At 39.9% G+C, this 14,019-nt stretch overlaps 1 protein-coding gene across 1 annotated transcript in view; it reads right to left on the bottom strand.

The window, feature by feature from the left end:
- Positions 1-14,019, bottom strand: part of NSMAF (neutral sphingomyelinase activation associated factor) — a 2,091,028-nt gene that overhangs the window by 202,689 nt on the left and 1,874,320 nt on the right. The window contains exon 28 of the mRNA XM_044065485.1: positions 13,337-13,487. Within this exon, the coding sequence (XP_043921420.1) occupies positions 13,337-13,487 (151 nt within the window). The remainder of the gene's footprint in view (positions 1-13,336; positions 13,488-14,019) is intronic.

Below are 14,019 nucleotides of genomic sequence, written 5' to 3'. Positions count from 1 at the left end.
TACATGCTTATCTCTAGTTTTAAAATATTTTACTGGACCGCCATAACAATGATCTTTTAGTCAATGCAGTTGAAAGTGGACCAAGACATATTATAGCTGTCAAGTCATCACCACGAGACATGATTAAAAAAACACTATGTTCTTCAGAGCCAACCTTAGGTGAAAGGGCTCTATGGTGCCCCTCCCCACACACATATCCCCCAGTGCTCCCACACACCCCAGACCCCCCCTCCAATTATGGCTTTGTCATATTAACCAGATTGTTTTTGGGACAATTACTCTTACTTTTCAGATTTTAGTTGCATCCTTTCAACACATCCTAACTGGAAGATATTACTGTATTAAATGTGGAGAAAACAACTGAATTAGCTAGTTGTCTGGGGGGACTAAGCTCCCCACATATCATAGCGGGTTTTAGACATTTTTATATGCATTACAGAGATTTTCCCCAACCATTTTGATCCAATGATGGCCTGAACAAAAATGATAACTAAGGAAAGAACTTACTCTTCAACTTTGTTTTTTCCTGTATCCTTTCAGAACACCATAAATGACCAAGGTACACTATAGCTGTAAAATAAATAACCAAATTTAGTCAAGGATCTGTGGACTGCTAGGCCTCAGAAGCCATGGGGTTACAGAAGCTCTGAGGTGAATTTTAGAACTATTTTCCAACCTTATGATTTACTTGACTGCCTGAACTAAAACCATGAGCAAAATAAAAAAAAAGAAAAAGAAAAGAAATTCAGTATTATGATTTTCTTTCAAGGACAAAATAAGTTGTGCCTGACAAAACAGTTCACAATAAAACGCCTGCAATAATACATTCATCATATCTGGGAGTACTGTCTGCCTTCCTATCCCTCCTAAACAATAGTCACCTTTTGTGTATCCCTCTGATGTTAGACTGAGGTGAAAGCACCAACTGCCACAGTCATATATTTCAAGTGATGGCTGTTAAACTTATACACAGCATGCCTCCTCATTGCTACTCCCCCCCCACAAAAGACATATCTTTTGTGCACCACTCTGATGAATTCTGGTATCAAACTGGGATGTAACTGAAAGAACAAAAAGAACACAGTAACTTAGTTCATGGTGGTGGTTGTTTTTCTTTAGGCTTTTCCTGGTTAGGGGTCGCCACAGCGGAACTCCGGTCCGCTAATGATTGACAGTAGATTTTTACGGTGCCGAGGTGCCAGCTCGATGCCCAACCTTCAACAAAGGCACACCCATTCACATGTCTTTCGAACACTACTCGACCACGGGGAGGACATGCAGACTCCTCACAGAAGGAGCTCCAGCCAAGAATCGAACGGGAGAACCTCTTGCTATGAGGCGACAATGCAACCGCTGCACCACCGTGGCTTAGTAACATTGTTCATGGTGTTCCTGTTAAATGTATATGACAGCATGCCTGCTTACCCCTTGCCCTAAAAATAACTACCTGTACATGTGTCTGATATTTCTTTGTAAAGAAAATGCAATCACACTAATGTATTCTAACTTGCTACTCCTAAACAGTGCACTACCCCTAGAAAAGCTAGTGTGACCTTCAATGCACACCTCTGAGAATTTTGGGGGAAGTTAAAAGACATAATGACCACATAAGTCTGTAGCCCCCCCAAACACAAACTACAGTGACCTTCTGGTACACCTCTAAACAGGGCCAGTTTCAGATTAGATAAGGCTGCAATACTGTCAGTACCCACAGATAACATATGTGACATTTCTTTTTTTTTCTTTTTTAAACACAGACACACACATGCAGCGGCACTGCCCATAAAAAGCCATGGCTATCACAAGATGCACCAGCACATACAAACCCTCTCACCCACATGCACTGCAAGTTTATCTGCGAGCAAACTGGAGGAACACCAATTCAACTACATCACATCTTTGGAGTGTTGGAGGAAACCAGAGCATGTGGATAAATCCACACAGACATATATAGGGCATGGATACTCTACACAGAACAATCCACAGCCAAGAACTCAACCAAAGCTATGCCCTGTGAGATAGCAATGCTGCTCACTGTGCCACTATAAAAATGATCAGTTAGTTATTGTATTTGTGGCAGGATGACAAAAATAGTATCTTACATTATGCCATGTTGATGCTTATGCTGGAAACTGAAAAGAATATATACATCAACTTATTACTTTTAAATGCACTGCAACCCCCACAGAAGCATAAAGCCACAGCAGTACTTCTTTTACATTACAGTACTCAGTGCTGATCTGTAAAATACGTCCATCTAATCAAGGACAATTGGGGCAACCCAGGATTAACATGATTATACTTATAAAGGCTCTAGGGCTGCTAGCCTAGTAACCTCCTATGAACTTGTTACTCCAATCAACACTTCTATCCACACATGGTCTATATACCAATTAGTTAAATCCACTTTACAGTGTATATATCTCCGATGTCACACTGTAGTGAAAAAATAAACATTGCAATAGCAAAATATTCCATCTTACTTCACATAAATGCACACTAATCTTGCAGTCACATCAGTGATTGCTTAAAGTGAGCAATTGAGAAGTGGGTCAGTTACTTTCATTCAGAGACAGTCCCCATCCATTCTAGCAGTGATAGCCATCCTGTGCACAGTTTTGAAGCCTGTTTGTGCTAAAATATGACTGCTATGTAATAATTTAAAATCAGCCCCTCAAAGTACTCTTTCCATCTGCTCAAACACTCTCCTCGCATGTGAGTACGTTTCCCTCATTATCCTTGACCACCCTTACCTGCTGCACATCTTTACCGAGTTAGTAAAGATGTGCAGCAGGTAAGGGTGATCAAGGATAATGAGGGAAACGTACTCTTTTCATCTGCTCAACACACTCTCCTCAATTGTGAGTACATTTCCCTTATTATCCTTGATCACCCTTACCTGCTGCACATCTTTACTAGCTCGGTCCCTCTGTCTAGCCAATCGGTACAGGTCCTTTTCTCCCGCCTTAGTGTCCAATCTTTCATACAACTCTTCATACGCCTTATCCTTAGCCTTCACCACCTCTCTCTTTGCTATGCACCTCATCTCCTTAAACTCCTGTCTACTTTCTTCATCTCTCTGACAATCCCACTTCTTCTTCGCCAACCTCTTTCTCTGTATACATTCCTGTACTTCCTCATTCCACCACCAGGTCCCCTTGTCCTCCTTCCTCTTTCCAGATGTCATACCAAGCAACTTTCTAGCCATCTCCCTTACTGCTGTAGTTACCCAGCTATTCAGTAACTCTTCACTGCCACCCAGTGCCTGTCTTAACTCTTCCCTGAACTCCACCTCACAATTTCCCTTTTTTGATTTCCACCATTTGATCCTTGGTGCAGCCCTCACACTCCTCCTCCTCTTCTTGATCACCAATGTCATCCTACAAACCACCATCCTATGCTGCCTAACTACACTTTCCCTGCCACCACTTTACAGTCTCCAATCTCCTTTAGACTAGCCCTTCTACATAAGATATAATCCACCTGTGTGCATCTTTCTCCACTCTTGTATGTCACCCTATGCTCCTCCCTCTTGTTAAAATATGTATTCACCACAGCCATGTCCATCCTTTTTGCAAAATCCACTACCATCTGACCTTCTGCATTCCTTTGCTTAACACCATACCTACCCATCACTTCCTCATTCCCTCTGTTCCCTTCACCAACATGCCCATTGAAATCTGCTCCAATCACCACTCTCTCACCCATGGGTACAGTCATCACCACTGCATCCAACTCACTCCAAAATTTTTCTTTCTCATCCATCGCACACCCAACTTGTGGAGCATATGCACTTACAACATTCATTATTACACCATCAATTTCCAGCTTCATAAACATCACTCTATCCGACATTCTTTTCACCTCCAAAACACTCTTAGCATACCAGTAGTTTTGACACATGCAGACAATATAGATATAGTTACTACGAATATGGATGAAGGAAATGTTGGTTTGTCTGAATGGATGTTTAAAGGAAATGAGAAAAACCTGAATGAAAATAAAAGTAAGGGTTTGGGAGATGTGGTGAACATTGGGGGTGTGTATTTTTCAGTGACTGAAGTGTCTCTGCTAGGCATAAAATTTGGGAAAATGATGTACTTATGATGCAATGGGATGGTTTGATAAAATAAATTAATGAAATGTCTTCTGTGGAGAATGTATAAATTACCATTGAGAGAAAAGGTTTATCTGGTGAATTCTGTATTAATGGGAAAATACATGTCAAACATCCCAGAAAAATGTGATAAGAAAATTGTACAATTAGTATTTTCTTCATATGGGGGTTCAAAATCAAGCTCTGTAAAACAAAAAAGAGGTGTGCTGTATATGACTGAAGAAAAACGGGGACTGGGGTTATTACTGGGAAGGTTGAAGACCAAATGAAAGAATAGCTCCTCAGATGGAATGTTATGGTAAGTACATAACTTATTTATCTGAAGTTGTTGCTTTCATTTGGTCTTCAACCTGTGGGACAGAGTTCCCAGCTACACAAACCTTGTGAGGCCCTTATGGATGGACATTATGTTGCACAGCAGAACCAAAGGAGGCCCTGTTATTAGAAATAATGTCTAATTTGTAGGGAGATATGAAGGTATGTGAGTTAGACCAAATAGCTGAAGAACAAACATCATCAATGGGCACTCTAGACCAGAAAGCAGCGGAGGTGGATACTGACCTTGTGGAATGAGCTTGGATGGTTTGCGGTAAGGGAATCCCTTTATTAGAGTTGTTTTTCCTTCGGCTTTTCCTGGTTAGGGGTCGCCGCAGCAGAACTCTGGTCCGCTAATGATTGGCAGTAGATTTTCACTGTGCCGAGGTGCCAGCTCAATGCCCAACCTTCAACAAAGGCACGCCCATTCACACATGTCTTTCGAACGCTACTCGACCCCGGGGTGGACATGCAGACTCCACACAGAAGGCGCTCCAGCCGAGAATCGAACGGGGAACCTCTTGCTGTGAGGCAACAATGCTACTGCTGCACCACCGCAGCTGTCCCCCTTTATTACACCAGAGAAACACAGCTTGTAATCCAATTTGCTAGAGAAACTTTGGAAACTGGTTTCCCAAATTTTGTCTTGGAATAAGAAACAAAAAGCTGGTCAGACTTTCTGAAGTGTTTAGTTCTATCCAAATAGAAACATAACTGTATATGCAGATCCAGCATATTTGTACTCTCCTTTGTTTGGAAATTAGGAAAGAACACTGGAAGATTTACTACCTGGTTAATATTAGCCTCAGAAGCAGCCTTGGGCAGGAAGGCAGGATTGGTGTGTAACGTAACTCTATCTTTGTGAAAAACGAGGTAGGGTGGTTTGATAGATAATGCTTGAAGTTCAGACACTCTCTTTAGCTGAAGTAATGGCTGCTAAGAAAGCAGTCTTCCAATACAAAAACTTAAAATCAGCTTTTGCAGCTGGCTTAAAAGGAGGTGCTAAGACCATGGTAAGGTCCCAAGGGGGAGTGGGATCCTTAATGGGAGGGCAAGAAGAAAGGTGCCTTTAAGGAAAGTCTTGCACAGCTTGGAAGAGGCTAATGGTAATGAATTCTCCCCCACATGAAAATTTGAGATTGCTGCCAGTTGTACCTTCAGAGAGGAAAAGCTAGCTCCATTATGAAAAATGCACGTTAAGAAGTCTAACACAGCAGAAATTGGAGCTGTAAAGAGATCTAGCTGGTTTTGGTGTGCCCAAAAAGAAAATCTCCTCCACTTACTGTTATATACTTTCCTGGGGGAAAGTTTATGCGCTGCTACTAAAATCTTCATAACAAGTGGTCAATTTCAGGTAGGGTAGATCTTCCGAGGGATGAGACAGGAAGTCCAGAATGGGATTCAGAGTCCAAGGTGAACACAGTAGATGAGACCAGAGGAAGGGAAACCATACTTATATCAAGGCCAAAAGGGGGCAATAAGGATAATTTTGCTCTGCAACCTCTGAGCTTTTTGAAGAAACTTGGGAATGAGAGGGAGGGGGTAAGCATAAAGCAGACTGAGGGGCTAAGCATGGACTAGAGCATCTCTCGGTGACTGTCCCTGAGGAGGGATCAGGGCAAAGAACCTACTGCACTTGGTGTTGAAAGGAGAAGCAAAGAGATCGCAGCAAGGCTGACCCCATTTCTAGAAGATCATGTCTGCCACTGAAGGATTCAGAGACCACTCATGAGGCATCAGAATGGTCCTGCTGAGCCTGTCTGCAAGAATGTTTGACTTCCCTGGAATATGCATTGGAACTAGAAAGCAGTTGGAGGAGATCTTCCACTGCCACAACCTCATTGCCTCTCGACACAAGGGATAAGACTTGGTTGCTCCATGTTTGTTGATTTACCAAACAACTGCCATGTTGTCTGTCTGAATTGCAATGGTCCCTGAAAGAAGACAGGTGTGAAGGGCTTGCAGCTCTCATCTCCATGAAGTTTATGTGCAAATTGGTCTCTAAAGGGGACCAGATGACTTGGACCATCTGACCCAGAAAATGCCCACCCCACCCGAGCTGGGAGTCATCTATGGTCACCGTGGCCTTGGATAAAGGAATGACCCTGTTCTAGCACCTGCAACTGTAGCCACTAGAAAAGAGATTCCTTGCACACTCCAGATTGTCTGTTCAGATGGCTTAGAGGATAATAAAGGAGGGATCACTGAACTGCTAGAGTCCATTGAAGAATTCTCATGTGAAGATAAGCCATAGGAAAAAGAGTTATGGTGGCAGTCATAGAGCCCAATGCCCTTAGAACAAGATATGCTGGAGGTGTAGGAATGTCTATAATTGTCTATAATGTCTATAATTTGTTTGACATGAAGTCTGAGGGTGGAAATCCTGTCTGGAGGAAGAAGAGTTAAACAGTGTGTCATATCCAGACAGGCTCCAATGACATCTATCACCTGTACTGGGTGTAGATGAGATAGAGATGCCCAAGGTTGAGGTTAGCTGAAATAGGTAATCCCTCTCTTGAAGGAGTTGATGCCTGGTGGGAGCAGCGAGGAGCCAATCGTTCAGATAGGGAAATACACAGAATCCTAGCAGTCTCTGGTGATCTGCGACTACTACCATACATTTAGTGAACACTGGGGGGGGGCTATGGTGAAACCAAAGGGGAGTACTCTGAACTGGTAATGATTGACTCCCAGCCAGAAGTGGAGAAACCTTCTGAAGCACCTGTTCATTTTATGTGATAGTACACATCCTGAAGGTCTACCGAGCACATCCAGTCATCCTACTGCAGGAAAGGCAAAATGGACTGAATTGTGACCAATTGGAACTTTGAACTAGCGACAGACTTGTTCAGGTTTGTCAGATCCAGATTAGGTCTGAGATCCCCCATTTTTTGGGTACTAAAAACAATCTGGAATAAATGCCTGATCTGAACTGGTCTTGGGGGATGGTCTGGATGACTCTTTCTGCGAGCAACTTTGAAATTTCTAAAACCACAGTCTCCCTCTGACTGGGTGCAACGTTGGGGAGGGATCTGTTTGGAGAGGGGTTTTGGAAAAATTTATTTTATTTTACATTTGTTGACCGGGATAGTCCAACTGGAGCCATGTCCATTTTCAGTGGATGCCCAGGGAGATAAGCTCTGAGTTATCAGATACAATAATACAAGTAATACAAGAGTACATAAATAATATTACCAAAGAATACATAGGCAGACATGAGATACACCTGGTTGTAGTCAGGAGAAAATAAACAATAAATAGTTAGTTGGGTTATTCACATTCATGTTGAGAGCTAGTCAGGCTTGTTGTAGTGGCAAAGCCAGTTAAATGCCATATGTTGTTTGAGCTTAGTTTGAAATTGTCCTAGGGAGGAGAGCAAAGTAATATCACCTGGAAGTAAGTTCCAGGCTCTGCCTGCAGAGTTAGCAAAGAGGGCATCTCCAGCTGTGTTTTTGATTTTGATTGTCTGAATTAGAAGTTTGTTCGAGGATTGAAGCAGTCTTGGATTGTTGTGGGGGGTGATAATATTTTGAAGGGCTGGTGTGATATCTGGGTTATAGAGGATTTTGTTAGCCATAATCAGCAGGTTATATTGGATGAGACTGGGAAGTTCTAGCCACCCAAGCTGTTTTAGTTGATGCATTGGTGTGTTTTAAAAGGCAGTCCAGTGGCAAACCTGGCAATATGATTGTAACAGGTTGACAGTCTATTTAGTACAGATTTGTTTAGATTGGAGAGAAGGGGGGAGGCGTATAAAAGTGTTGAGAGTAGGTGAGAGCAAGCTACAGCCATCTTAGCTGGAGGGGTTAGGAAGGCTTTTATTCTATACAGTGACCCAAGTTTTTTATTGATGTTCCTGACTGATTGACTTATATGTAGGTCAAACTTTAGGTTATTGTCAATAATGACACCTAGTCATTTTGTAGAGGGGTCAGGGGAAATTATTGTCCCATCTTTTGCATTTATGGTGAAGGTGAAGGCGGCAGACCTATGAGTTGGAGAGAATAACAGCATTTTAGTTTTTTGGGGGATTTAGTAACAATCTACGTTCAGAGAACCAATTTTCTATGGTATTAAAGGTGGACTGGGTAGTGACCCTCAGGTCAAAAAACCTAGGGCAGAGGTCTGGTCTTCATGGACCAGACCAAATATGTTAATAGAATGGATGTATATCTAAACAGTGATGTTTATGAGCACGTTAGCCTAAATGAAGTTAATGGCACTTATAGGAAGATCAACAGTATTCTTAATGACTTAATCCTGGAAGGGAGCATAGATATTGACACATTATTTGACAATGCCAGCACCCATAATACCTCCACGTTTTGGTTCCCCAAAAATACATAAGAACCTCAGCAACCCCCCCCATTTAGACCCATAGTAGATGGGAGAGGGTCTATTACGTATGCAAGTGCTAAATTTGTGGACAAGCTAAAACCTCTTATAAAAACCGAACCACAAATTTGCCATGACTCATGAAGCTTTCTCGAGAATATCAACAATTTAGAATTTAACGAGAATTTTTATTTTCCTCACGGTAGACATTAAAGATCTCTACACATTCATACCACAGGAGTTGGGTATTGAGTGGGTTAGAGAATTTTTGCTTATGAATAGAATGGATGGTGGAGATATTTACGTTATTGAAACCCTCCTAGAGATAGTTTTGTCTAACAATTTTTTTATGGTTTAATGGGCGATTCTTTTTACAGAAAACAGGTATTGCGATGGGTTCACCCGGTGGTAGTAGTTTCGCTAATTGTGTGATGGCCTATTGGGAGAGGGTTTTTCTGTTTAACAACACCCTGTTCAAGGATAATGTGGCTTGGTATACTAGATACCAAGATGACATGTGTTTCATTTGGAAAGGTGAAGTTGCACTAATAGAGTCCTTTATTGTAGCTATCACTGATTTAACTGACTTTTTGGAATTCACATTCCAAGTGGGAATTGACTCCATTAATTTTTTTGGATGTACATCTGTTTAAGGACTGGGTTAATAGCAGATACAGGACCACCATATATTGGAAACCCACCTCCTCAAATGCTTTTCTACATTTTACAAGCAGCCATCCCTACCATCAGAAGAAGGCAGTAGTTAAAGGACAGGTAGTAAGGGCCGCTAGGATGGTTTCGGGTAATAATGATTACACAATGGAATGCGAGTTGTTAAAATCCAAGTTTCTTAAGAGGGGTTACCTACTAAGTTTTCTTGAACACATCTTCCAAAAGGTAAATACTAAGAGGCTGTCAGGTCATTTTAGACCTATAGTGCAAAAAGGTTATGAAGTAACATATAATGCAACTACAGAAGAAGTAACTCATAAGAGGGTGGACCCAATATATGACACAGGAAGTAGATTTCTTGTCACTTATTCCATGGATTCCAAGAATATCAGGGACATTTTTCTCAAGAATTGGACCATAATTTTGGAAAACAACAGTCTTAACAAAATATTGGAAGTAGCCCCACATTTCACTTATAGGTGGGGACCTAACATGAAATGTCTTTTAGAGAAACAGAGGACAGTATACAAAGGTTGTTCTGGCATGGTAAAGTGTGGAAGTTGCCCACAATGTAAATTCAATAAAACGGGGAAGAAACTATAGATTAGGGATAGAACCTACACAATAGAAGGTAAATTTAATTGCGACACCAAAGGGTGGTCTATGTAGCTTTGTGTGAGGGATGCGCATCACACTATATTGGTAAAACTGAAAAAAAAATTAAACAAAGGATATAAGAACACCAGTATAGCATACACAAAAATATAACCACGGATGCGTTGGCAAAGCACAGTTTAGATTAACCCACTCATAACTTTGTGTTCACTGTATTACAACAGGTAGAGCACAACACACGAGGAGGTATATGGGAACTTAAGTTAGAGGAATGTGAGCTTATGAGGCAAGTTCGCACATTTACCACCGGGCCTCAACGAATACGTATCAATTAAGTGCCTTTTAAAGCTCAAAGCACTTGCTAGGTAGTTTTTAAAGTTGGTGGTTTAGTTCTTTATCTCATTCTTTTATTACTTATTAAGTGAAGTTTGATGGGGATCTGGGGCATTGTTTGTCTTTTTACATTGCTTGTCTTTTTACATAGTGTGTCACATTCATTATTTTACATTTAAGCACCAGTTCACTTGGCCACATTTGTTGGTTTTTGACACACACACATCTATGTATATTGAAATGAAATATTAAATGTGGTATAAAATGAAAAAAACCTTTTAATTTTACAATATTTGCATCAATAATTCATTCTTTAATATCCTAGTTCAACTGGTATCATACCTTGTTAATTTTTTTTTTTTTTTTCAAAACACTCTATTTCGTTTTGTAATTAGCAAAATAAAACAATCACACGACATAGCAGGTGATAGACAACAGAAGTTCTGTATAAGCGTTATTATATAACGAGAAAAAAACAACCTAATAACCTATATAAATAAGTGCCATTAACTATAATCAAGACAAGAGAATCCTGCTGCAAAGAGAGAAAGAAGAAAATGAATAAAAATACTCCAAATAACAAACATAAAAGTATACCAACAGAGGGGAGAAGAATCCATGTGCCTCATTTTGCATGTATGCTTATGAGGGACCTCCTCAGTGGGATGTTCCAAGGAGGTATCGGAATACTTCAACTGGGAAGAAACTTGGACCCACTCAGTGCAGATAAGGATAAAGGATAGAGGAGATAACTAACAGAAAACAGGAAAGATTTAAATAACAACACTTTTGAAATTTACTCACAAAAAAAAAAAAAAAAATAACAGTAGCTCAGACAGTTGCTATCCCGTGCTGTTCGAAGACGCAACAAATGAGATCTGAGGGATGAATGGGGAGCAGGGCACTATGGGTAGGGGAGGAGAAGCTCAGATTTTTCAGATCCTAAAGCTGTAGTATTTGGCAGAGTTGGATCTGATATCTGATCCAAACCCACAGGTTGAAGAACAAGTGAAAGCAACAACTTCAGATTATGGGTTATTTGGAATGAAATACTGAATTAACTTTTGTTTAATTCAAAATGGATTTTGGCAGATATACTGTAAAAAAAATAGATTATGGAAGAAGGAGTGGGGTCAGTTACAGACAAACAATGAGGATGTTATAAGAAAAATGATAAACAATAAAAAAAATGAAAATGTGTATATCTGTGCCTGTAAATATGTATATATTGTAAATATGTAATTAATGTTTTATGTTGTGTTAAATAAAGGACATCTACTCTTTTTGACAGGTGCTGTGGGATCTTATACTTCTACCTGAGTTAGCACCAATTCAGGCAGATGACACGTAACAGTGTAGCAGATCATCCTTTACAAAGGAAGTAGGACTATCAAACATGTCATTCTATTTTAACATATACTGGATCCCCCAAGAATGCTACCAATTATTTAGATAATTATTGATGACAATCATCTTTTCTTTGTACCTAGGCATCATTCATAGAGAAGGAAGGATTTCAGTAAATACCAGTGTTTTGCCTGCATTTATATCATGCAGAGAGAGCAAAGACGTCTCTCTGCATCTCCCTCACGGTTTTTCACCCCACATCATTCACCCACACATACACAAATACAACGTCATTCTCATATTTGCCTGGTGCTAGGGTTATAAAGGCCCTTGAGAGGTCTGAAATCCTGGCACCTGAAATACAACCCACTGTTACTATGTCTTTGTCCAGCTTAGTCAATGGGGAATCTGTGTTTCACTATGGAGTTACTAATCACAAAAACATTTTTGCTTGTGGAGTTGTCACATGTACTGAAAATGAGACTTTTTATCTCATGGTGTCTATCTGTTAAACATGAAAAGGTGCCTCTGTTAAAAGACGTGGTGACTGATTTTGATTTTTGCTGAGACTTGATCCTTATGGGTCTAGTATGCTTAGGCAAAGATTTTGTTACATGTCAGCCTATGACTTTAGATTGTGTGTCAAGGTTGGATGCATTGTGTAAGATGTGTTAAGCTCACAGTCCCTGTTTTTCTGAACATGAGGCCTCCATATCTCTTAAATGTGTGTACCTCTCAGTTTTATTTGTGTATTGTAAGAGTTCATTATTTGTGTACATAAGGCAGTTGCAACACTGGTTAAAATACCTAATGCTATAAAGCAGAACATGATTTATAAAGAGTTGTCAAACTTAAAATAAAAATAAGAGTTTTACAGGATGTTGAGACAGTTATCAGTTGACAGGTGGATTAATGTAGTTAAGTATCCATGGCTACTTAAACAAATATGCAACTTGAATTATATGTGACTGTGTCAGGAACAGCACGAGAATGTTGCATGACAGCAGAGTTACAGCTACTTAAGAGTGATGGTGGGCTAACTTGGGCAACATAGTGCTTCTATGGCCTGGTAGAAGCTTCTATAGAGTACAAGGTGTGGGTCTCTGTCCAGTATCTATACGTATCAGTAAACCCTTTTACTGTGAGGATATGGGTGAGTTAGGTTGTAGTAAGAGCAGTTGAAACTTGAAGTGCCTGCACCTATGGAGAGCAACTTCCAGCACTGCTGCAATAATCAAAGCTCCAAGTAATACAAAATAAACAGGAAAGTGAAACAACCAATGAAAAACAACTTAAGCTCTAAACGACAGTACTTAGCTTCCCACACCTGCAGCAATCCAGCCACTAGAATAATACACACACCTGGCCAGGACTAGCTGTTGATATAACATTAAAAATTACTGAAAACACGCCAACATGGATTACACAATTTAACAGCACAGAAGTAACTTGAAAAGCAGTGCAAACTGTAAAATAGCTTATAGGAGAAGAGTGAGAGAAGCCTCTTTAAAGACTTTAGTGTATGTTTACTTTTGTCTGTCTCTTTTAAAAGGATAATAAATATGTTGAACAAGTAAACACAAATATGAAGAAAAAGCTTACCAGGACTAAATGCAATATCATTTATTATGTCAGACTGACATTCAATCTGGTACAGTGTCTTTGAAGCATCAATGTCCCAAATATTAACAGTGCCTTCTTTGGTACCTGATACCAGCATAGTGCCTGCAGGATTTAAGCTGATTGCATTAACCTGTAGAAACAAAACAATTTTTTAATTACTGGTGTAATCTTTAACTTTTATTCACTAGCACTGATGATATCCAATGAACATGCAGTACCATTACTCCAGTTAATGCAGTGACATATGTAGGGAACCGGGTGGTATTTTTTTCTTTTTCTAAATCTCAAATTAGCTGCCAGTGATAGCAATAAGATAAAACATAAGGCAGAAAGGTAAACAAATACTATATGACACCCCATATGTACTTAAAGCAAGCAGTGTGACCATACTCATTTTTAACCAATTATTATATAAACATTATAAATACCTTTACACTATCTTAAAGGTATCAGATCTGATTGCTGAAAGCACACCGTGTAACAAGTTTGAATCTCTTGTTAAACAGCTCACTAGTCAGAAAGCTTAGCACCAGAGAGAGCTTTGTAATCCTCAAGGTTTCAAATGTTTAGATTCTACTATTTTTAATGGTTCTGGTGGCAGGTGACAGGTTTTATCTATATATGTATGTATGTATTTGAGTAATGGTTAACTAAGAAGAGGA

This window comes from Protopterus annectens, chromosome 3.part0 (assembly GCF_019279795.1).
Source record: "Protopterus annectens isolate FY-2018-M chromosome 3.part0, PAN1.0, whole genome shotgun sequence".
Lineage (NCBI taxonomy): Eukaryota > Metazoa > Chordata > Ceratodontiformes > Protopteridae > Protopterus > Protopterus annectens.
This window is presented reverse-complemented; position numbering and strand designations above follow the sequence as displayed.